Below are 27,308 nucleotides of genomic sequence, written 5' to 3'. Positions count from 1 at the left end.
GGTGCAAATGAGGATGAAGGCGGTGCCGTTCCATTAACTGGGTTTCGGACTTATGTTGTTGCCATGGTTTCCTGTCCTGCTAGGTTAATTAACACACAGTGCAGTATTCCATGCTAGTTAAAAAAATGTACCGATACATGTCACTGAAAAGTCTAAATTTAGCCTGACAAACCTTTTAATGTACATTGCATAAACATACACACCCAAAAACACAAACATTGGCAGGAAGGTTGATAGGGAGTCAATCGGGAACGTTATTCCAAATACAGGCAAGAAAGTCTCACGCAGTGTCCAATAAAACACAGATCGCTTTTTTTGCAACGAGCCAGATTGGTGCCCATCGGGTGCTCTAGCCAAAATTACCTTTGTTTTGATCCTGTTGAGCCAAACATGCTGTTATTAATGATTAAATGTAATCAAAACAACATACTTTTGTTAATAAAAAGTAACTCAGTACCGGAGATCAGAGAGATGTCTACAATTCTATGATGTGCATTCATTTTAAATGGGAAGTGGAAGAGTGTGGGATTAATAAACCCTTTTGAAACTGACCATATTGTATAATCCAACCAAATTAATCATCAGAAAATGACCATTTTGTCATAATTTTTCAATCAAGCATTAACAATAGTTGCCCGACAAGGTTCACTAATCCGCCAAATAACATGCATACAACTGAAGAAAATAATATGTTTCTGTTAAATTGCTGTTCATTCACCAGGTGCCTTGGGCATCCTGTCAAATTTCGAATCATATTTGGGGATTTTATTGCCTTGGTTCTCAGAGAAATAACTATAAAATGTGTCCAACAACAGTCTCTGTCAATTACACTGTAATCATTCCAAGGACCCGAGAGAACACCTGCTGTAAAGTCTTGACAAGTTTTCAAACGACACGATGCGAAAAAACTCCTGTTAGGATGAACAACGGAATAACCGTTGAAGATAAAGAGTAAAACAAAACCACAATTCAGATTCTTGCAGAATATATGAGATGTAGCAGGTCATGAAGATCACAGTCGCATTGATTCCTTCAGGCCATTAAAACTAATTTCCCCACAGTTCATTATAGATATGCATAAAATTATTGATTTGACAAGATAACTAGATGGAAATGAATGGAGTGTAATGAGTGTATGACAAGCACAATAACGGCTCAATGAATATTTAAAAGCCAGCGTGATGTCTGCAGTGATATATCATCTGTGATATTATTGCTGTAAATTACTGAGCGACCACTTGGGGGCATCAGCGTCATCTTTTTGAAGACAAAAGAATCAGAAAATAAAAAGGTCTAAAAATATTTTAGGACAGACTAAATGATAATGTAGCTGTCAGATGTAGTTTTATAGCCTCCAAGAAAGCTGTGAGAAACTGGGAGTCTTTTGTGAGAGAAAACCCCTGGAATGCTTCGAAGTTAGAACAGCAGCAGGCTTTAAAATAAACTGCAAACTCTTCATTATTCACCGACTCACACTGCTCAAAAGATCTGCAAGGGCTTATTAGACATGAGAGAAAGAAAACAGACACACACACACACACACACACACGTTTTTGGAGAGTTTCCATAGACATAACGGTTTTTATACTGTACACACTGTATATTGTATACCCTTATACCAACCCTACCCCTAAACCTACCCATCACAGAAAATGTTCTGCATTTTTACATTTTCAAGAAACATCACTTAGTACAATGCATAAGCTGTTTTCCTCTTGGGGACCAAAATATGTCCCCTCAAGGACAAGGATTTCAGATATTGCCATCTTTGTCAGGACATTTTGTCCCCATAATGTAGGGTTTACCAGGACACACACTTTCACACACACTGTCTCACTTCTCTATTTGATGTTCTGAGCCTGACTTCACAATATGAGAAACTTGGCTATGTATTGGTCAGTCAATTGTTCACGATCATCGCCAAAACAGAATAGAACTGCATAATACAAATAAATATTAATGAATGTGTGATGGGTTCTGATACAGACAAATCAGTTGAAAATAATTTTTTAAAAATTAGATTTTTTTAATCTATTCAATTCGATCCATACAAAAATGTATGATTTTCAGAAGAAGAAGAAGAAAAAAGAAAAGCATGAAGTTCCACAACTAAACATAAAACTCAATGGGGTGTAAGCAGATTGTACAAAAATGTATGAATGAGATTGTAAAAATTCAAACAAATTCGCTATCAATTCACCAAAAGATAAAATACTTACACACTGCCCTGAGAGTGGTGAATTTAACTTATAATATATTCGCCAAAAGTTTTGGGACGCCTGCCTTTACATGCACATATTCATCCCAAAAGTGTTCTATCAGGTTGAGGCTAGTCAAGTTCCAGTTAAGGACCTTGCTTTGTGCACTGGTGCGCAGTCATGTTGGAACAGGAAGGGGCCATCCCCAAACTGTTCCCACAAAGTTGGGAGCATAAAATTGTCCAAAATGTATTGGTATGCTGAAGCATTAAGAGTTCCTTTCACTAGAACTAAGGGGCCAAGGACAACCCCTGAAAAACAACCCTGCACCATAACCCCCCCCCCCACCCCCCCTCCACCAAACTTTACACGTGGCACAATGCAATCAGCCAAGTACCGTTCTCCTGGCAACCGCCAAACCCAGACTCGTCCATCAGATTGCCAGACAGAGAAGCGTTATTCGTCACTCCAGAGAACATGTCTCCACTGCTCTAGAGTCCAGTGGCGGCGTGCTTTACACCACTGCATCCCACGCTTTGCACTTGGTGATGTAAGGCTTGGATGCAGCTGCTCAGCCATGGAAACCCATTCCATGAAGCTCTCTATGCACTGTTCTTGAGCTAATCTGAAGGCCACACGAAGTTTGAAGGTCTGTAGCTATTGACTGCAGAAAGTTGGCGACATCTGTGCACTGTGCGCCTCAGCATGTGCTGACCCCGCTCTGTGGTTTTACGTGGCCTAGTACTTCGTGGCTGAGTTGCTGTTATTCCCAATTGCTTTCACTTTGTTATAATACCACTAAAAGTTGAGCGTGGAATATTTAGTAGTGAGGAAATTTCATGAATGGACAAAACATGCTTGATTTTATACACCTGTGGCCATGGAAGTAATTGGAACACCTGAATACAATGATTTGTAGGGGTGTTCCAATACTTTTGGCAATATAGTGTAGGCTATCTGTACATTTTATGAATGAAATACTATGCAATCAGTTAAAAACAACCTATAATTAAAATCGAATCTGATTTAACACCCTTTTGCGTGTGTATATATACACCCTCCAAATATTCTGAAAGAAAAAAGATTGTTTGCCTAGAGGGGAACATCCACATCCTCTGCACATGTTTCAGCATGAGGCCCACATGCAAAACCAACCATCACAACAAACCAAAACATCTACGTCATGGGGCACTCGCTCCATCTGGAGAGGCAGATAATGATGCCATCCATATGAATAGGACACTCTCCGACTGAACAACTACTCAAACAGGCTTGCAGCAAACAACAATCCTTTCAGAACACGCTGGAGGGATCTGATTTATCCGTTCCTCTGTCGGCTACAATAAAAGCTTCATGCTTTTGTGTTGGATGGAACAGCTTAATTTCATGTATTTACAGCGGTATTATTCTCAGGTTTTCAAAAGCTGATTTATGATTTTGCAAGGAAGTTTTTTTATTTTTGAACACAAGTAAAAACTTGAGAAAGTAATGATAGAATTTTTCATTTCATCAAATGTTTGGTTTCAATCTGCCACCTTTCAGGTACCAGCACAGGTCTTTAACCACCATGCCATCTGCTATATTTTCAAAACAGAAAGATCATATGATTTCCCAGAAACCTACAGTATGTCTCACCGGTAAAAGTCTAGAAAATCTAAACAGTCATGCCACATGTCCACACATGGCACCACTCCACAAAGTTCAACCTACATAGAGTCCGTCTGGCTCTCATGTAAGAGTTCTACATAACATCATGACCCTGAATCATCTGCTGAGAACAACATATAAACACAATATAATTTCCTAAAAATTCTTAGGCACATTCGTATTTTCACCCGAAAAATTATTACAAAAGCCAGTTATGTACATCTTTTGTTATAGTATGTCAGTAGGAAATATCAGTTTACATTTCCAAATGTTTCTTGTGCCATTAATTGTAATAATCCGATGAGATTTTTGTATGCACAAGGAGTCTGACGACAGCCAGTATGCTCCACACGGAGATCTGATCTCACCATCACAGAGTCTGGGATTGCATGAAGAAACAGAAAAATCTTAGACAGAATAAATCAATAAGAACTATGGCAACGACTCCAAGACGCTTGAAGAAACCTACCTGCAAAGCTACAGTACTGTGAAAAGTTTGTGTAAAAATGCTGTTAAGTGAATATGCTTTCAAAATTAATGTCATAAATAGATTTTATTTATCAATTAACTTCTATTAACAAAGTCAAATCTATATTTGGTGTGACCACCCTTTGTGTTGTATATATATACACTCACCTAAAGGATTATTAGGAACACCATACTAATACTGTGTTTGACCCCCTTTCGCTTTCAGAACTGCCTTAATTCTACGTGGCATTGATTCAACAAGGTGCTGAAAGCATTCTTTAGAAATGTTGGCCCATATTGATAGGATAGCATCTTGCAGTTGATGGAGATTTGTGGGATGCACATCCAGGGCATGAAGCTCCCGTTCCACCACATCCCAAAGATGCTCTATTGGGTTGAGATCTGGTGACTGTGGGGGCCATTTTAGTTCAGTGAACTCATTGTCATGTTCAAGAAACCAATTTGAAATGATTCGAGCTTTGTGACATGGTGCATTATCCTGCTGGAAGTAGCCATCAGAGGATGGGAACATGGTGGTCATAAAGGGATGGACATGGTCAGAAACAATGCTCAGGTAGGCCGTGGCATTTAAACGATGCATACTTGGCACTAAGGGGCCTAAAGTGTGCAAAGAAAACATCCCCCACACCATTACACCACCACCAGCAGCCTGCACAGTGGTAACAAGGCATGATGGATCCATGTTCTCATTCTGTTTACGCCAAATTCTGACTCTACCATCTGAGTGTCTCAACAGAAATCGAGACTCATCAGACCAGGCAACATTTTTTCAGTCTTCAACTGTTCAATTTTGGTGAGCTTGTGCAAATTGTAGCCTCTTTTTCCTATTTGTAGTGGAGATGAGTGGTACCCGGTGGGGTCTTCTGCTGTTTTAGCCCATCCGCCTTAAGGTTGTGCGTGTTGTGGCTTCACAAATGCTTTGCTGCATACCTCGGTTGTAACGAGTGGTTATTTCAGTCAAAGTTGCTCTTCTATCAGCTTGAATCAGTCGGCCCATTCTCCTCTGACCTCTAGCATCAACAAGGCATTTTCGCCCACAGGACTGCCGCATACTGGATGTTTTTCCCTTTTCACACCATTCTTTGTAAACCCTAGAAATGGTTGTGCGTGAAAATCCCAGTAACTGAGCAGATTGTGAAATACTCAGACCGGCCCGTCTGGCACCAACAACCATGCCACCCTCAAAATTGCTTAAATCACCTTTCTTTCCCATTCTGACATTCAGTTTGGAGTTCAGGAGATTGTCTTGACCAGGACCACACCCAACTGCAACTGCCATGTGATTGGTTGATTAGATAATTGCATTCATGAGAAATTTAACAGGTGTTCCTAATAATCCTTTAGGTGAGTGTATATACACACAGTATACAATGACAAAATGGGAACTAAAACACTTCAAACTGTTCTGTAATTTGTCCTCTAAAGCCACTTGCTCCTAAATGTGTCATTTTAGGAACCAATGGTTCCCAAGTAATTTTTTGTGTGAAGCCCAGTAACATGTATCTCTTTACAAAGCTGACATGAGGAAATGTCAGCTTTTTTCACGGCCAGAATGAGCTGCTTCACGCAATCTTTAGCGGGCCACACACACCTGGACACAGGCCAGTCTGCACAGTCAGGACAATAGACATCTTTGTTCCGTCTTCTTCCATATCAAAAGTTCCCTCGCCCTTTTTCTTCTCGTAGGACAGATTTAGCTTTCGGGAATTTGTTTGCCTGACGTTCATGCCGGTTCTCTTTGGGGTCCTTCATAGCTTTGACCATTGCATTGCTTCTTCTTTCCATCTGTTTGGAACGGACGGGAATGTCACAAAAGACTAGAAACATTCTCTGGGACAGCTGTGAAATATTCCATGATGACTCAAGAAGGTCATCTTTTTCTCGTCAAATAAAGTCGTTGAAAATATCAAGGATGAAACAGCATACCCATCGCTTCTGCATAGTACTCGATTGAATCATTCAATTGGATTGTTCAATTGTTTCCAAGGCTGTAAACATGTTTTGGACATTTGGACCGACTAGAGACTCACAATGAAAAGGGGCTTTCGCACCGGGTAGTTATAGGAACTTAGTTATAGGAACTAGCCAACAGGGCAGTCCCCCGAAAACTAAACTAAATGTTCCCCTAGGGACATTTTCCTGGTTGAATTCGCACCACCAGTAGGAACACTGAGGTGACATAAGCCCACCGACAGCCACGTCATTTAATCACGGCATTCAACAACGTCCACAACTGGAGGATGGACGATCATAGCTGTGTTTTTGTTGTATGTCGTGGATTTTGTGATAACGGAGATGGAATGTAGACGTACAAGTTATGCGAATGAAAAAGAAAAAAGGAGGGTTAAAAGATGAAATCTCAGACGTCAAATCATCGAGGTTGAGAAAAGAACAAAATGTCACAGGCAAAAGTGACTATGTAAAAAAGTAAAATGCTGTTATTGTTCCTGAATAAACCACAGACTGATATGTTTTAATTTAATAATGCTAACAATTTTATTTTAAAGGTTCTTTATTGGCACCTATGGTTCCATCAAAAGCCTTCAACATCCATGGAACATTTTCAACACACAAAATTTATAGCTATTTATAGCATTATGGCATTAAGGGAGATATAAAGTACATTTTTGGATTATGTCTGTATATTGCAAGCTCACTTCTGAAAATATGTGACAGTAGAGATATAGGCTTGGCTATAGAATCCTCTATATATGGCTCTGATTGTTTTTCCTGATGCCATCTGTGAAATACCAATTTTATACTAAGGTTTTACAGTGGCAGAACAGATGTAAAATTAACCTTAGTCGTGCCAGGTTAGAGGGTACAACTAAAGTTTTCTTCAAACAAAAAACATCCGGAACGATGTCAATGTCAGATGATAGCTAAAATAAAAGAATAATTTTATTAGCTCAGGCCGTATTAAACTATCATGTCCCATATTGTGTTAACAGCAACAGCTGAAGTTCTGTTTGTTAATTGAGCCGCATGTCATCAGCTGTTGCCATGGAGATGGTACAACTGGAGGTCAAAAGCAGTGACCCTAAGCTGTCACGACATGCTCTTCCTGCCCTTGTGAAAGGAAAGTGAAAACCCCGCTGTGTGAGGACTGTGTACAGTGTGACAGGTGCACAAAGAAAATACGGCACACATCCGAAAAATAATTAATCCGAAAAATAATGAAAATATAGCACAGGTGCGTTTTTAGCCAGAGATGCTACTTCGTTCTCTTCTCTTTTTTTAAAAATGGTTCAAGGATGTTAAAAATATTGTTGGATTAAGTTAAAAAAAAGTAAGTTACCTGATTGCCCTTAAATTTTGAGTTCATTGAAATAAACAATTTAAGTTAATACAATGAAGGAGATTGTTTTAATAAATAGAAACTAAAAATATTATGTTATCCGGACCACATTAATTATCTAAGTTCATTTGATAAAAGATAAAACATTGTGATAAGAAATCATGAAAATATTTTTTTATAGTGTGAATGTTAAATATATTACGAAAAACCTTGCATTTTTACAGAAAAAGTCTCTGATTAAACATTTTGGCTGGAAAGGTGTGTCTTTTCAAAGCTGACTGTTATGGTGTATGACTGCATTCCGATCATATTTCATATATTTAATATGCTAGAAAGAAAAGTATTTGAACAAACAGGAAATGAACAAAACTGGGAATATTTTCTAAAGACTCTGCAGAATACGTTTTTTGTATTTAACAAATGTTCAAAATAGAACCCTTATCTTCTCAGAGACTTATAAACACATGCATGTAATATATTGGTAAATATAGATACATTAAAAAAAAATTCTAGATGACATTTGAACATATTATTGGCCCAAGAATTACACGGTAAGAAAAAATCCACAGAAAAACTACAGGTAAAACATCTGTGAGAAATCAATATGGAAAAGTACATCGAGTCCTATTTTATGGTCTTTTTTTTTTTAGTTTCGGTAGATCTCTACCCAATCGTTCTCCACAATCTCAAAAATTACAGAAATATGTCAACTATGTCCTGCTCCCTCTGTCTGCAGGCTGACCTTTCACCTTGTCTATGATAATATATGTATGTGGTGACGTGCCTATGACTATCATGTTTCTTAAAGCATGCAAGATATGCAAGGAGGGGTTCGAGTGACATTGGATGATAACACAGTAGACGTACATCTATAGTACATTCTTTCTCACCTGCCCACGCCAAAGAATTAAGTTACTGCTAAGAGGCATGATGGATTAAGGATGAACGTTGTGAGTGGGGGGAAAAAAAACATATATAATAATATTATAAAATTTAACTCCATAATACACTGAGGCAAAATTCACATGTATCTGTATGATTCATTATATTAACTTACGGTATATTTGATGCTAATGTGACCCTGATATATATAATAAGAAAAACTGACTTAAAGTTAATAGATTTGATTTAGCTTTGTATTAAATATACAGAACAACTCCCTTATTAATTATAGAGTGCAATTAGAGAGTGGTTCTGGAGGTATTTTTTCCATTCGAATCTCCCATAGGAATTTCAAAAAAGTCTTTGTTAAAGTGCTATATTCAATTCTAACCAGCTACGATGTGAATCATAATATTACAAACTTTGATTTGAAGCAAAAAAATTGACAAATCAGACAAAAATACAAAGATACAAGACTGTAATTAACGGCTTCAGTGATAGAAAGAACTACAATCCCATGAAGCAACAGCATGATCGAATTAAAAACTATGGAAAATTATAAAACGACTCATTTAAAATGTATATTTTCATATATATTCAAATATTGAAGAATTTTCAGAGCATAGGGAGTGGGAGGCACTAATGAGATCTTTGGGCACATTTTGTTTGGTGGCAATTGGTTTTGGAGTTTTCTGATTGGTGGAGTTTTCTGTAACGCATCATGGGTACTGTAATTTTTCACCACAAAATTTGGTGTTAAACACGATTATTTTAAAACTACATTGAAAACACGCTGGCTGACATCTTCAACAGAAGCAAATACCATCAATTAACAACCTGGACGATGTTGAAAACCAATCGCAATTCAGCAAACACAAATTACTACGATGTCGTCATTGGCAGAATTGAATATTCTATGTATGTCAGTCAATGAGAGATTTTAAATTTAATCTTAGAAATGTTTAAAAAGCAAAACACATCTGAAATGGGAAGCTGGTTTTAAGTGGTTCCCTATCAGTCAGTCACGTTCGACTTTATGTCAGAATGACTGACGAATTTGGATCTTAATTCGTCAGTTGTTCTGACGTAACGTCTCCGTTCCCTGAAGGAGGGGTTAGGTATGTAACCTAGATGTTTCCCTGCCTGGCCAACTGAAAGGGGCTCAAAAACCCTTGGCTTTTGGCTTTTTATTTGTATTTGCTCTAGATAGCACCAACAATATGTATGCATCAACCAACTGCAAATACTTTATTAATAATAACTAACTAGTAGAAGTTAAAGCAGCTCCAACAAAACAGTGTACCTGGATTTAAACCTCTCACGCACACATGCATTAGTCTAAATGGGCTTGTTAGTGATTCTCGCTACATTAGGACCGTCCTGGCAGGGAGTCGAAGCTAAATGTGAAATAAATTGCCATGCAAATTACCAGCGATCAAGTCAAAGAATAACGTCTGAACAGTTGGTGGTAAACGAGAGGACACGACTCGTTCTCCACTGCAAAGACACACAGACAGCAGCAAGAGTGTAAATAAACAGCAGAGCGGAGCAGCCACGACCTTCAGACAAAAGCCCCTGAATTCCTCTCAGTCACCCTCGGACCCCCTGATGAGAGCCGGCCAGTTAAAACACTGATTTACCTGCTGCTGTAATTCTATACGCATTCATGTCATCAGAGAGCCAGAGAATCATTATTAATCATAATGATATTATCTCAGTAAACAATGCTAAATTAGTTACTAAGCATGAGGTAGTGTTTTTTTAATTACATTTTTATTAAAAGTCAAGTCACCTTTATTGATATTTAATGCAATTATTAATAGCGCTTAATACAATACAGATTGTTTCAAAGCAGCTTTATGATAAACGGAAAAATCATGGTCAATTATGCCAACAGAATTCCGTTCTGCCATAAAGCAGCTCTAAAAAAGACAGCGTCTTAAAAAATTAAATGTGTTATCTGATATATTAATTTGCATGTTGCAAAAAAAAAAAAAAAATCTGCAACTGTATTAACTTCCTCTTTTATCCATTTGCCTGCCGGAGCCACTATGGCTGTCCAGTAACGACCCAGAGTCCTGCGGTTGCAGTAGCTTTCTGACCCTGACTTTGACATTCATCTTCAGAATGAGATTACAGCCCTCGTAAATCTCACGGGTTCACAACCTCCATGTTTTAAACTGCACACTGTTTTCTAGATGTCACCTGGTCTTGCCGGTGCATGGGATGGAGTTGTTATGCGCTGTAATTAAGTCTTTCTAAAGGTGAGAATAGTAGTTCGCCGCAGGAGATTCAACAATCACTCCATTATGCTCGTAGGTCAAAAAGAAAGATAGAAAGAAAGAAACAACAAAGGAACAGAATATATGAACTAAGTAATGAATGAACTAACTGAACAATGAACAAGTAAATGAATGAAAGGAGGAAAAAAGGAAGGCATGAACTGACAAAAAAGAACAAACAAATAAATGAGAAAGAAAGAGATTTAATTGATTGAAAGAAACTGAAAAAAATGGAGGACTGAACGAACCAACAAATGGAGAAGCGAAACAAACAATTGAATGAAAGCAAGAAAGTAAGAAAGTAAGAAAGACAGACAGACAGACAGACAGACAGACAGACAGACAGACAGACAGACAGAAAGAAAGAAAGAAAGAAAGAAAGAAAGAAAGAAAGAAAGAAAGAAAGAAAGAAAGAAAGAAAGAAAGAAAGAAAGAAAGAAAGAAAGAAAGAAAGAAAGAAAGAAAGAAAGAAAGAAAGAACGAAAGAACGAAAGAACGAAAGAAAGAAAGAACTGACAAAAAATTGAGGACTGAATGAACCAAATGAACAAGCGAATGAACACATGAATAAGCAAACAAACAATTGAAAGAAAGAAAGACAGATAGATAGAAAGAAACAACAAAGGAAATGAATGAACTAACTGAACAATGAACAAGTAAATTAATGAATGGAGAAACAATGGAAGGCATGAACCGACAAAAAAGAACAAACAAATGAATGAGAAAGAGATTGAATTGATTGAAAGAAACTGACAAAAATGGAGGACTGAACGAACCAAATGAACATGCGAATGAACACATGAATAAGCAAACAAACAATTACAAAAAGAAAGAAAGAAAGAAAGAAAGAAAGAAAGAAAGAAAGAAAGAAAGAAAGAAAGAAAGAAAGAAAGAAGAAAGGCGTGGTATTTTTCTCAGTCTCAGTTGATGACTCTGCAGGTGTTCAGGGAAACCACACAGATTCAGTTCCCCATCCGCAGGTTTCTGCCCCCTCAACTCTGACTCCCACTCAAAAACTCTCTCCTTCATGACCTTCATGATAGAACACAGGCCAGAACTCTTCCAGAACGTGAATGTGGTTTTTCCTGCATCAGCTTGACTTTTTCTCAGTTCCCCATTATTATCCCGATTCACTGGATGTCAGCGAGTTATAAATAAATTAGAAGCTGATAAATAAAGCATCAGTGAGTAAACAGCGTTCCAGATGGGGAAGTGATTAAAGATTACGAGGCAGGATACATTTTCTGTCTGGTTTGGAGTTATGAAACAATGCTGTCAGTTTAGTGTTTGTTTTAATTTGCTTTTCCAGAAAACTCGGAGTGAAATTTGTCATGCTGTGGTACGATCATCGTGCTCCGCGAAACCAGGTCTGATATTTCATTCTGGTGTTCACTGGGCCGGGCCGGGAGGTAATTATTCACATTATTATGACAGTAGATTTGTCTGCATGATAGAGAAACGTATTACGAGCTGTTGGACTGCAGCAACAGATGGAGCAAATTTCAACCCCACATATTAAAAGAAAAAGAAAAAAGGTTTTAATTAAAATCCAATTTTGCCTTCATGAGGTAGTCTATTTTCTCTCGCCGGTCTGAAATCCAAGGCAACAGGCCTGTGAAATTGGAAAGGAATCCTAATACTACACCATGGGACCTTCGAAATGAGCATTTGGACCTGACTGACAGATAACGTCATTTATATTGATAATCGTTGCTATGCATCAGTCAAAAATGAATCCAAGAATGTGTGCGGAATCTGTATGTGAATCAGTGAGTCTCTAGCCCATGTGAAATTATATTGCATATCCCAAAAGCCATGGTACTACACAATGGTATCTCTTTGAGTTACATAGTTACCAGGTGGTCTTTAAGAGAGAATCAGTTCATTCAACCGATTCATTCAAAAATGCTAATTTATGAGCGAGTCACTGAATCATTTTCTAAATCGATTCATTCGAAAACACGAACACTGCGTCTGAAATCGCATACTGTAAGTATTTGGTAGCATGTTTTATAGTATGTACTACATCCGCCATGTTGCCATTGTCATATGATCTACGGCCTCAGTTGCGTCGCTTCACCTCCATTCATAAATCCTCTCCCATGGCCTCATGGGATAGTGAAGTGTCCATTGAACGCACACTTCAGAATCTCACTGGAAGTAGATGATCATCTGGGAACTTTCGCCTACTGTTTTTCTAAATACCATGTATTCGGACATACTACTCTGTTGACGTACTGTTTTTCACATTCTATGAAGGGAAGTATTTGATTTCAGACGCAGCATAATTCATTCAGGAACAAAACAACTGACTATTTTCATTATTGAATCATTGAATCATTTAGCCAATTACGGAGCACGTTTGAGCTTCCGCAAGAATCAATGAGGTTTGTTCTCATACACAGCACATGAAGAAGCGAACAAACAATTAAATGAAAGCAAGAAACAAAGAAAGAGCTGACACAAAATGGAGGACTGAACAAACTAAATGAACAAGCGAATAAACAAACAAACAAGCGAACAAACAATTAAAGAAAGAAAGAACTGTCAAAAAGCCTGAACAAACCAGCAAATGAAGAAGAATCATTGAAGAGTCATTGAATCATTTAGCCAATTACGTAGCATGTTTGAGCTTCCGTAAGAACCAATGAGGTTCATTCTCGTGTTACGCAGCACACTTGAGCTTGCACAAGAACCAATGAGGTTCATTTTTATGTTACGCAGCACACTTGAGCATCCACAAGAACCAATGAGATTCATTCTCGTGTTACGCAGCACACTTGAGCATCCACAAGAACCAATGAGGTTCATTCTCGTGTTATGCAGCACACTTGAGCTTCCACAAGAACCAATGAGGTTCATTCTCATGTTACACAGCACACTTGAGCTTCCACAAGAACCAATGAGGTTCATTCTCATGTTACACAGCACACTTGAGCTTCCACAAGAACCAATGAGATTCATTCTCGTGTTACGCAGCACACTTGAGCATCCACAAGAACCAATGAGATTCATTCTCATGTTACGCAGCACACTTGAGCTTCCACAAGAACCAATGAGATTCATTCTCGTGTTACGCAGCACACTTGAGCATCCACAAGAACCAATGAGATTCATTCTCGTGTTACGCAGCACATATGAGATTCCGCAAGAGGTTCTTGTTCTCGCCAAATCAAATTTTGTTGCATTATTTTAATGTTACCACTGTAAAGCTGCTTTGAAACAATCTGTACTGTCAAAAGCTCTCTCTATATAAAGGTGACTTGACTTGATTAGTTTTACTTTTTGAAGTGTAAAGTGGTAGTTGCATAGTTGTCAATGGAGGGACAGAAATCGCTCAAATTGAATAACAAATACCTTCATTTGTGTTCCGAAGATGAAGTAAAGTCTTACAGGTTTGGAACGACATGAGGGTAAATGATGACAGAATTGTCCTTTTTGGGTGAACTATCCCTTTAATTTCACTACATCCCTAACAAAAATTGAACATTTATCCAGCTCTAAAGAAGGTTATGAGTCAAAAATACACGATAAAGAGCCAAATTAATAGACGGCAAGAGAACTGAATTTATATGCAATCCATGTTATCCCTACACAAAACACTCCCATCTGTATTTATGAAACACGAGAGGAAATTAAATGCACTTTTAACAACCCTCTTTTATGAACTAAGCTTTACAACATTACTTCCAAAAAGCCTTGTTCAAGGACAAGTGATTTCATGGCCTATGCAGCAAAAAAAAAAAAAAAAAAAAAACGATGCTTAAAATATTCCAAAATACTGCTGAGATGAACAATGGAATAAACGGGATAAAAATGATAAAACACTACTGTATGGAAAAGTGCACGTAAGCATGGAATCACTCCTAAACGCCTTCATCTAAGACTGAAAAGCTGAACAATGGCTCAGGTTTTTCACAGTCCGCTGGCAGGACAGTCGGAGCCGTGCTGCGTTTCCAAAGAGCTGAAAACATGCTATAAATCTCAGTTTCTGCTGTTTTCTGGCACAGTGCACACACTCTCACGACTCTCTGCTGGGGATACACAGGACAGGATGGATTTCTGCACACATACAGGCCAAAGAAGCCTCTAATACCTGGAGCTATCCGTTAGCATCCCCATGTATCAACTGCAGTTTCCCGTCTAGCATGTGGGATTGTGATGATATCGGTGATAGATACAATGTGGCATTTACCTTAAGAAGAACGTGATGACAGGGTCAGTATCAAGTGATGTGTCATTAATCTACTCCACAAAAAGGCCTTATTCATGAAAAATGCCACAGTGTCACCGTAGATTAAGGTCTAAAGCTCTGCAATGCTTCTGAAAGTAAAATTACAAAGACCTAAAACTAACTTTTTGCCTTACAAGGTCACAAGTATCAAGGTCTCTGTGAAACAAAGACACAGTGTGCTCACGTACTTCACCAAACACAGATGACAACAAGACACGATTCATTCCAGTGCAGAAGGTAATGTGAATGTCACGGTAGAAATCAGACGCACACCAATTTTTACAGTAATTTTACTGTAAACCAAATTTACAGTTCTTTTTTTTTTTATGGAACATTGCAGTATTTGTTATAAAAGATTTATCTGTGCACATCATTTTTTTTTTTTTTTTTTCATGTGTCCTAATAATATCTAATTAACTGGGAAAAAATGACCCTTCAAGTTTCCAAAATACATCAACTCAGCTATAACTAAAGAGCAACAATTCTCACATGATTCTGAACAGACAATTAAAAAAAACAACATGTAATTTACTAGAGGTTCTGACAAAAATGTTAAAGGGTTAGTTCACAACATTTGTTTAGTTACTCTTATTTTTTAGTTACTCTCCCTCATGTCGTTCCAAACCCATAAGACCTTCGTTCATCTTCGGAACACAAATGAAGATATTTTTGATGAAATTCGAGAGCTCTCTGACCCCTCCATAGACAGCAATTTAATTAACACTTTCAAGGCCCAGAAAGGTAGTAAAGACATTGTTCAATTTTTTCATTTATTCAGGGGTCTAGTGGAGTCCATGCCTCGACGGGTCAGGGCTGTTTTGGCAGCAAAAGGGGGACCAACACAATATTAGGAAGGTGGTCATAATGTTATGCCTGATCTGTGTATATATATATATGCATGCTTCTGCAAACTGATTCAAAGCATTTACAGCTATTAGAAAGCAGATTTCTGTTTAAGTCATTTATTTACTTTCAAGCTCAGGTGTGTATGTTACCAGAGCGTTCCCCAGAACTCAACAGGAAGTAGTGCTCCTCAAGCACTCATCTGTCCTCAGTGATTCATCACTGCACGAGAGGGACATCTGTGTTTTATCTGAACCCTTTCCAAACACAACCAGAGCCCGAAGAGAGAAAGAAGAGTGTGATCTGTAAACTAATTACAGCAGGTGGCAGATCCAGCGTCATTCATCACTGAACTGCATTTGGGAGAACAACGAATCACCCCCAAACATTTAAAAAGACGGATCTATTTGAGAACACACTGGTTGGTTTACACGCCAAGTTGCCTGGAAGATTTATAAAATTGTTAACAAATGCAAGAGACTGTTGAACAGAAATGACACAGACTTCCTGTGATGTGTTGCATGTGTCTGGAGCAGGTTTCAGCTGTGTTTGTCAGCGAGGTGCCCAGTGCTGATCTGTTCTCATTATCTCTAATGAATGTCTTTGAAGACCTCTTCTCGGCCAGTGAGGTCATTGGGGTGCCATCATAAAAGCTAAAGAAAGAATCTATTGCAAAAACAGACATGGTAAAAAAAAAAAAACAGTTTCTCCTTACCTGGGATGACTTCAAATAGAAACTTTCCGCTTTCCTCCCCATTGCTGGGATGTTCGGTGACTCTGTTGCCAGGTAGGAAAATGGTGCCCTAGAGGAACCAAAAAGCCAAAAAAGAAAAGGAAAAAAAAAGTCAGACACAAACTGCTGAGGAAAGCAAGATATACGAGAAAAATAAATCACAGCAAGGAAAAAGCTCAGATGCTTTTGGAGAATAGAATTGTTGGACTGAAGAAAAATGTTTTTGAAAATGTGAAAAATCCCTTTATTAAGACTTATTTTACAGTTATATATTTTGATTGAGTTTGATTTAATAAACAGAATAAAAGCTAATGAAAACATTAAAAATATAAATATATTTGACATAAAATACGTATAATAAATTAATAAATATGTAATATTTATATGCTGTAAAGATGTAAAAATATGCTGAAAATTCAGCTTTGCCATTACATTAATAAATAAAATGTTTAAAAAAATTAAAAAATGAATAAAAATATATATATAAAATAAAAAAAATCCCAAAATTCCTTTTAACCGGTAGTGTAAATAAAATGTAACAAAAATAATATATATATATATTAGTGCTGTCAAAATTAGCACGTTAACCATAGACTGTAAAACAATATGGACGTAGTGACTGTGATGTCACCATGACAGCAGTTTTGAAGCGTAAAGTAGGGTCGAGCTGGCCGTTGCCATCTTGGCAGCGCGTCACACCCGGAGAACTGAAAATGGGCCACGCCCTTAATTATGCAGAACTTTAAAGCTATAATGTAAACGAATGAGTTATAAAAACAATTCACCCCCCTCACAGTTGTCACAAAAGGCAAAATTAGCTATATAGGCCAAAACTAGAATCTGTACCAGGCTGTAAACATGTTATTTTCTGCTGTAAAGTTGGGCATTTTAACATGGGGCTCAATGAGATTCTGCTCCCTTCTGGAGCCTGTCCCTAGCGGCCAGTCGATGAATTGCAGTTTAAGTCACTTCCGTATTGGCTTCAAGAGAAACTGTGGGATGTTGCCACTTGATGTTAACGCATGCAATTCATTTGTCCAGTTTAGCGCGTTAAAAATATTGAAGACAATTAACGCAGCATCCGTTTTTCTGTCATCCTTTGGCTAGCAAAACATTATATGACCACACTCTTATCCATGCAAATGTGTGTATGTATATATATATATATATATATATATATATATATATATATATATATATATATATATATATATATATATATATATATATATATATATACATACACACATTTGCATGGATAAGAGTGTATATACACACATACATACATATTTGTTAAAAGCTAACATTAAGCACAGCTGTGCAGAGTTTCCAGAGTTTCATTCCTTTGGCCAGAGTAAAAGGCAAAGGGATGAGAAGTGGAAAACTACATCATCATATGGGCATTAGTTGGGCATTAAAAAAGCCAGAAATCAGCAGCGCTGCCAGTTCAGAGGTTACAAATGGATCCCTTGGGGGTCTGTATGACAGAGCGCAGGCGGCATTAGAGTCGACAAAGCTCTTGTTATTATGTAGAAATGGGATCCTAAGCAGCACTGCGACTGCTGTGGCATTATAGATCAGTGTTTGACACGCTGGATGAACTGGTGCTTTAAATAGACCCAACATCAGTGCACCACACGGGCCATGTTATCACCACCAGAGCACTAGTAAAGCAGCCTGATTTTCCCCATTGCTCTCATCTGTCTGTCTCTTTATCATCCTGGCATCTCGCCCTCCTCTAGCAATGGTGTCTCCTCTATTGGTTTGTATTTCTCTGTTTGTCATTTCTTATTTCCATACTACCATGCATTATGTGTAGTGTCCACAGAATGCACATTTTCTGTATATTGTACTTTATATATATATATATATATATATATATATATATATAATATAATGCTGTCAAAATTAGCGCATTATCACATTAAATTATTTTAGTTTAACGCATTAAAAATATTTAACGCAATTCACGCAGCATCTGTTTTTCTGTCGTCCTTGGGCTAGCCTTACATTATATGATCACGCTATTATGTCTAGCAAGGCCATAGGTAAATATGATATTAATTATAACGGGTTTTAAGTTTGAAGATTATTTTAAGTTATTTTTTTAAAGCCTAATACATTTTGAAATTGATAGCTTTCAATTATACAGTAATGTTGAATGTCTATCATTAATGTTTAAAAAAATGTATTTCATAGAGACATCAGTAAGAGTATTATTATCAGTGATACCATTACAACAAGTATGTATATGTTAAATATACTGCCTTTAAGTTGTTTATACATTAATTTGGAGAGTAACTGTGATTAATCATGAGTAATTACAGAAAAAATTAAAAAAAAATTGTAAAAAAACAGAATTAATCGATTGCTAGCACAATAATTAGTATATTATTTTCCAGATTTCTATAGTATAAATTTGTTTTTACACATAAATTGCTGTCTACATTTTAAGAAGGGGTCTCACACAAGGGGGTCAGCATACAGGGATCTACAGTATATCAAAAAATGGAAATGGTTATTATTTTGTACCCTCAATAACGGTCTGAACGCTTGAAGGGAACTTCCCACCATCTTACCGCCAGGTGTTACTTCATCCTGCTATTTAAATTACAGAATCAAGATACAAATGACTGACAGTCACACGTGGTCAGAAGGCACAACGAAAGCAACATGTGTTGAGCAATGTTTTCATATAGATCTTAATAGCATTACAGTACGCACTAGCACACTGGGGTTATTTCTGGTATGCAGGGAAACAACTGCAGAGGTCTAAAGTAGTCACCTTTGAGGGAGAGTATTTCATATCTGTGCTACAGTGGGGCTTAAAAAGGAAGGCATGTTTTCATTGGGAGAGAGAGAGAAAACGTAGCTCAGTTCCATCCTTATCAAATATCAGTGCATATGTTCAGTATCCAGTATCTCGACATGCCTGGAAACACTGAGAACATTTAGAATGCAGAGATTTAAGAAGGATACTTAACATAGTGGCTGATACATTATTCAAATCTCTGCACTTGAGCTTCGGTTACATGACTTTATCAGACTGAACTAGTAAGATTTCTTCTTTTTTTGTTGTTATAAAACAATACTTTATTCAGCAAGGATACATTAAATTGATCAAAAGTGACGGTAAAGACATTTATAATGTTACAAAAGATTTGTATTTCCAATAAATTCTGTTCTTTTGACTTTTCTATTCAGAGAATCCTGAAAAAAAGTATCAGTTTCCGAAACGTATGAACTGTTTTCAACATTATAATAATAAGAAATGTTTTTCAAGCAACAAATCAGCATATTAGAATGATTTCTGAAGGATCATGTGACACTGAAGACTGGAGTGATGATGCTAAAAATACTACTTTGTGATCACAGGAATAAATTAGCTTTTAAAATATTTTCAAAAAGAAAAGTTATTTTAAATTGTAAAAATATTTCAAAATGTTTCTGTTTTTACTGTATTTTTTATTAAACACACGCAGCCTTGGTGAGCATAAGAGATTTCTTAAAAATAAAAATAAAACATTTTGAATGGTAGTGTCTAGTATAATCCGTGTTGGGCAAGTTACTGAAAATTAGTAATTAGTTACAGTTACTACTAGTTACTTCTTTTAAAAGTAATTGAATTACTTTATCAATTACTGTGTATCAAAAGTAATTAGTTACTAGGGAAAGTAACTTTTAAGTTACTTTAATGTCTGCTTTTTAAATGTAAATATGAACAGTACTGAACAGCCAAACACAATAAACATTATTTTTAGACCTATTTATTGTAATCAGCAGGGCAACAGGCCTTCAAATCAAGCGGTAATACAAAAGTCCCTTAATACTTGAAACAAAATAACTGTCTCAGTTATTTAACAGTATTTTCCCAAAGCAAACCAATATTGACAGATGATAATGTCGGTCCTACATTATCAATTTGAGCCCGAATCTGATCCAGAAAGTATCAGATTGGTAAGAAGTAGAAACGGTCTGTGCTCTCCCAGGTGCTAGAAAAATGTGCAGTACACAGTCGAATAGTTGGGTTGTACTGTTCTGGAATGCTGTTGTAACTAAAGCTTAGCCATGCACTGTTTTATAATTGTCTCTTTTGGAAGGCCAGACAAAGTAGTAGGGGTGCACAATATATCGAAATTATCGAAATATCGCAAATGTTCATTCGCAACGGCACGCAATATCTGAATGGTTTTAATAGGCTACTTCAACATTGTGAAAAGTGTATGTTTTAGGTTGACGCATATAGCAGAGAATAGACTGGGCTGTCTTGCGCTGTCTGACACACACACCGAAACGTGCGCACAAGTCGCCTCTCTGAAAGCGTGTGATCCCTTCAGTTCTGTTTCGTGCCTTGTTACACACTCGAACTGTCAAATACACACACAGTTATGTCAAAATGGCTAACTTGATGAGTATTCATGTAAACACAGTCGGTTATGCTTTAAGTGAACAATATCAGTTGGGGAAAGAAACCGGATGCGTGTCAATAGGATCCGTGCATTAGGTCTTAAAGTGACAGTCTGCTAATAGAGTTAACCTGCCGCTGTCTGTCAAACAACAAAAGAAAAAGATAAAATCACTCAGTGCTCTTGACTGAATAACCTTTGTAGCTTTATTATGTATCAGTGTATTCAGTGTATATTTAGTTAATGTGAAGACTACTGTTTTTAGTTCTTATTTTTAATAACAAAGATAAATAAAAATAATCGTCCACCGCTAGTTCAGGTGTCTTTGTACCTGGATGTTCTTGATGTTAAGTTTAAGGTTGGTATAACTATATATTACCAAGTCAAGCAAAGAGTTTTTGGTATTTAAATATTGGCATTACATTTTTTGTTTGTTTACATTGATGTTAAAATTATATTGTCAGATTTGTGACATTCATTTTTGCTAAAACACATTAGAATGTGAAACACATACCGGTAAATGGTATCATTCTCATTTCTTAAATATATTTTTAAAATATAATTTAAATAGATTTTACACACTTAAAGCAATATCGTATCGCATATCGAATATAGCATTATTTAACAAGGATATCGCATATCGCATTTGTCTTTAATATCGCACATCCCTACAAAGTAGTTTGGCTTTCACAATGAAAAACACAGCGTCTCCACGACATGGCGGCGCGGGCGGCAACAATACTACAGCGAAAAAGAGCTTCTTGTCTACAAGCGTTCATTTTTCACAAAAGAGAGTAACGCAAGTAAGGAACTTGCTCGTTACTGCTAAAAGTACAGGAATTACTCAGTAATATCATATCTGAGTATAATATCAGATTCCTGACTGTAAATATAAGCAATATATTGAGGTCTGCCTTAACAACGAGTCAGCAAGTCTTTGGGTTTCATTAAGAAATCATAAACATGCAGTAGTGTCCATAAATGTCACAAGCCAGTCGTCGTTTTTTTAGACGTCATGGAGTCTTTAAACCATTAGGATCGTTTTACTTTGATATAAGACTCAGTTAACAAGTCCTTATAAAAAATACTTGGTCTAGATTGTAGGGTTCCTGGATGTAAATGGGAGCCTGTAATGGTAATACGAGTGAAATAAGTAAAAAGCAGCCACATATGATGCTCATTACACAATGACCTCTTTCCCTCTGGGTTTTAAAGTCTCTCTGCATGTGGTGCAGTGACTTGCTTCTGTTAAAACATCATAAACCTTTACGAGATCTGAAAGCGGGATCCTGCTGACAGTACGCTCAAGTTGAACTCGAACTTCTTAAGCGGCGGAAACTCTACCTGCTGAAACATTGGTGGGGCTCATGAAGATAGCACAAATTTCAACCCACAATGAGGCAGGTCACCAGTTTGATGTGGGCAGCGGTTCCTGTTTTAGAACCGGAGGCTTGAGGGGCGGGTTGCTAAAGACATGAGCCTTTCAATTAAAGGCATTTTTGTTGCCCCCAGAGGCCTTCCATCATGTGTAAAAACATGGAAAGACACATCATCAAAAGGCCGGGAACAAAACCCCAGCCCATTCCAGAGCAAAGGAACCATGCGTGTCCTTGTTACACTTCCTTGCTTACTCTACACTAAGAGATGTGAAAGAATTAGTAATTGCTTTGGTGAACAACAACAATGATCATGATACATATAGTGGAGTATGGCCCAAAGCAGGCTGGAATGACTCAAGCATGCCAACTTTCATACAGTATAGAACCTACATTTTCTACATTAGACCAAAAAAGCAGTGACCTACATATTTTTGTTTACCACAGTAAGTTCCACTGTGCTACTTTTCCATTTTTCCGATGTAAACCTGCGCTGGACTGACATCTTTAACCGTTGCGTTCGCATCTCGTGTCTTTTGCAACGTCTCGTGCATGACACAACGTTCTAAAAACGCAGCTCTCAAGTTAAAAGCTTGTATCTCTGCCTGCCTTTCAGACATCTCTGCTTGGATGAAGGAGCTCAATCTTGCAAAGACAGAGATCCTTGTAATCCCGGCAAACCCATCAGTTGATGACTGTGCAACAGGGGTCCACAACATTAACACTATCCAGGACAAGGAACCCGGGGGACGTGTTTGATGACCAGCTGAGCTTTTCCACCCATATCTCAACAAGGCCTGGTCAGGCAGATTTGCGCTCTACAATATTAGGAAAATATCAGAATTCCTGTCACAATATGCCACACAGCGACTTGTCCAAGCGCTTGTAATTTCAAGACTGGACAACTGCAATGCTCTACTAGCGGGACTTCCAGCCAGCACAACTAAGCCTCTGCAGATGATTCCAGAATGCGACAGCCCTGCTAGTCTTCAATCAGCCTAAGAGAACCCACGTCACACCTCTTCAGATCTCATTCCACTGGCTCCCAGTTGTGGGCAGAATCAAGTTTAAAGTTCTAATGCTGGACTACCACTGGAACAACTCCCCCCTACCTCAACCCTCCCACCATCTCAGGTCACTGAATGTGCGACATCTTGCTGTTCCGTCACAAAGAAGCAAAAAGTCACTCAACAAAACCTTTACTCTCTCTCATGTAATGTTTTAATGTATTTATATAAATGATTAAATACATTAAGTTAATCAGAAATCGGAATACACCACTACTTTCTAATGGCCATCAATGGAAAGACATTTTATTTTGGCCCACAGAATGGTGTGGTTGCAAATCCTACCAGCATGCATTGGCTTAACAATTCTAACCAGTCAAACCTTGACCCTTTGGGTTCCTATGGTCATTGCTTTGGGGCAGCAGTTCATCTCCCAGCAAGGTGTTGCACCTCGCTGACCTCTGAAATCCTGACTGTTTTATTGCATCCTCATTAACACCTCAAGCCAGACCAAGACACTTCATACTTTGACACAACCAACAAGAAATATACTGCAAAGATGGATCAAAGAGACTACTACGGGCCTTCTGGATGATCTGGACAGCACAGGGATGGAAACTGTGGGAAGAGGAAATGAGATATCGGGTCCATCGCCCCAGAAAGCTGTGCTACGTTGAGCAGGGGCAGAGGTTAGCTTAATATCATCTCAGGAATTTCCCTCCCTGCTTGAGAAACAATAAAATAAAGAAGCAGAACAAAGCAAAAAAAATGATTTGTATATGTCACTAGTGTTTATCTTTAATTAGATTTCAGTCCCTACGGTGCCAAAACGAAGTTAGCTTCTCAGAAACTTGCCTACACAGAGCCAGCGGGTACTTGGGAATCCCCCATAGAGACGCAAAAATCCAATCCCAGATCGGATCAGAAGAGCTGCTCAGTTTGTTTATCAACCAGGGGAGATTGATGGTGGAGGACCAAAGGGAACAGGATAATATAAAACAAGCTACAATCCAGTACTTCGGGCCGAAGTCCTAAACGGTCCCATGGAATTAATTAAGGGAAAGCCATTTGCTGTGGAATGGTCCCATTAGTTGGACACTTGAACATTTAACCTTGACTTTTCCTCAGAGGGGTGCCCTCATGTCTTGTTCATTAGCGGCCGCTGTTTGTCCTGCAGCACTTTTTCACACTTAGAGGCCTCATTCACCCACCTTTCTTTCTTTCTGCTTTTAAATATGCAGCCTTTTGCCCAACAAATATGCCCATATCCAGGTGAAATCAGCTGTTTACATGTACTTTTCTCTTTTGCTCGCAGAAAATGTCCAAGTACTGCAGCAGTAAAATGAAATAAACAGCCATTTGGACTGTGGAAAAACATTAAGATCACAGATGTAATGTTGATAGTATTGGGGGGATATTATTTTACAAATACAGCACATTAATTCTATTCGTAAAAAGAGCAGCTAATGTTTGTACTTTTTTATGGAAAATAAAACTATTGGAAAACAAAAACAAAAAATTACATTATTATGGAAAGCAAAACATTATTATTATTGCTATTTTGTTACTTTAACCTGAGGTTATGCTTGACTATTTACTGTATTACAGATGCCTTTTGCCATTAACATAGTTTGCATGAAATACTGTATACTACAGCTTTTATCTGTTTGCTTTGGTTTTGGGAGGGTTTTCATCAGTTTCTATGTTTTTTCATTGTTTGATTGATTGGCACACCTGGTATGCATTGCGTTGATTGGTTTGGTCTGTGTGTTCCTCAGTTCACTGTCTCATTACGTTATTATGTTTTAGTTTGTATTCCTATATTCTTGTTCTTGAGTGTCTTGTTATTTTGAGTTCTTGCTCAAATTAAAGAATTGCTGCACCAAGATCCTGACTTTTTTCATCATTAAACCTGCAACAAGCGCTAACAAAGTGTAGACAGATTGAATGTTTATACTGTAATAACAGCAATCTAATATTTAAAACTTGAAGTAACTTTATATTACATGAGCCAAACTCTCTACAAAAAAAACGCCACTGCAATACTGCTACTGAGTCTACAGAGCTATCTGTATAGGCAATTACAGAACGAATGACTTAGTGAGCCAGTTTTTTTTTTAAAAAGTGAATCAAAAACATACAGCGCAACAGTTTAGTATGATTCTGAATGAATGACTCTTATGAATCAACTCTTTTTAGTGAATCAAAAACATACAGCTTAACAGTTCAGTATGATTCTGAACTAATTACTCCTATGAACCGGACTCTTTTTAGTGAATCAAAAACATACAGCACAACAGTTTAGTATGATTCTGAACTAATTACTCTTATGAACCGACTCTTTTTAGTGAATCAAAAACATACAGCGCAACAGTTTAGTATGATTCTGTACTAACTCTTATGAACCGGCTCTTTTAAGGGAATCAGCGCAACAGTGTATGGTACAATTTCAAATGAATTACTCTTATAAACTGACTCTTTTTAGTGAATCAAAAACATAATGCAGCAGAGTAGTATGACTCGGAACTAATTACTCTTATGAACCGGCTCTTTGTAGTGAATCAAAAACATACAACACAGCAGTGTAGTATGATTCTGAATAAATTACTCTTTTGAAGTGGTTATTTTAAGTGAATAAAAAGCACACAGCGCCACAGTGTAGTACGATTCCAAATAAGTGACTCTCAGGTAGCAGTTTTTAAAAACATTCAGTGTTGTAGCCAATGAATGACTAGTCAATTTGCAGAACCATTACCATCCTGACAACTTTCAATTCAGATATACTGTATGCTACTTAACAAACTCCTAAAATCTACCACAGAGTAGCCGCAGGTAAAACTCATTACCCTCACTGCAGTTTGTGGTTGTCTAAAAGGAAACAGGTGTGAAATGAGATAGTTTGCCAGTAGTTTAAATCAAAAACTAATTCTGAGATGGACAGCATCCATCTAGCCATTTTTATTGGTCACAACCGAGTTGCCAAATGTGTTTCTCTGTTTGCTGAAATTTGTTCTGTGCCACTGAGGAGAGCTGAAGAGACTAAACCTAATTACTGGCAGTAATATTATAAATGCTCACAATGGCAGACCTGATAAAATCAGGTTTGGCGTCTGGTGTACCTGTAGAAAGGGGGGGAGGTCTGCCCACAACCAGAGTGGTGCAGTTCAGAAATGTGATTAACCTCAACTTTCCATTACCTACATCTTGACCAATGTATTTTCCCCTGTGAGATGCTCTATATGCAGCATCTGTAAACAGAGATATATAAGCCACATAGTCTGTGTATGTGTTTGTTTCCGTGAGAAAAAGTATCTTCCTGTGTTCAAGCTGAAAATAACATGTATGTTTTTGAAAGAAGTCTCTTATGCTCACCAAGGCTGCATTTATTTAATTAAGTATTATTACAATTAAAAAGAACTGTTTCTATTTTAATATGTTTTCAAATGTAACTTATTCCTGTGATGCAAAGCTGTATTTTCAGCATCATTACTCAAGTCTGTAGTGTCACTGATCTTTCAGAAGTCATTCAAACATGCTAACATGCTGCTCAAGAAACATTTCTTATTATGTCTTATTATTATGTTGAAAACAGTTGTGCTGCCATGATGCATTTATTTTCAGGATTCTTCGATCAATAGAAAGTTCAAAATAACAGCATTTATTTGAAATAGAAATCTTTTGTAACATTGTAAATCTAAGTAATCATTATAAATGTCTTTACTGTCACTTTTGATTCATTTAATGCATCCTTGTTGAATTAAAGTATACAGTTCTTTCAAAAAACTAAACAAAAACAAAAAATTATCTTACTAGTGTAGTGTTTATATTTATATGTCACTCAGCTTTGGCATCATTTGCTACCTTTATCTAAAATCAGCCTTTAATTGGTAGGAATGAATGCCTGATTTTGAGT

General features: G+C 37.4%; 1 protein-coding gene across 1 annotated transcript in view; it reads right to left on the bottom strand.

Annotated features, from left to right (window-relative positions):
* The window catches only part of arhgap24 (Rho GTPase activating protein 24), a 165,652-nt gene that overhangs the window by 87,066 nt on the left and 51,278 nt on the right, over nt 1–27,308 (bottom strand). Inside the window, exon 3 of the mRNA XM_079835015.1 lies at nt 16,589–16,676. Within this exon, the coding sequence (XP_079691141.1) occupies nt 16,589–16,676 (88 nt within the window). The remainder of the gene's footprint in view (nt 1–16,588; nt 16,677–27,308) is intronic.

The sequence above is a fragment of the Gobio gobio genome (genome assembly GCF_949357685.1).
Source record: "Gobio gobio genome assembly, chromosome: 14".
Classification (NCBI taxonomy): domain Eukaryota; kingdom Metazoa; phylum Chordata; class Actinopteri; order Cypriniformes; family Gobionidae; genus Gobio; species Gobio gobio.
This window is presented reverse-complemented; position numbering and strand designations above follow the sequence as displayed.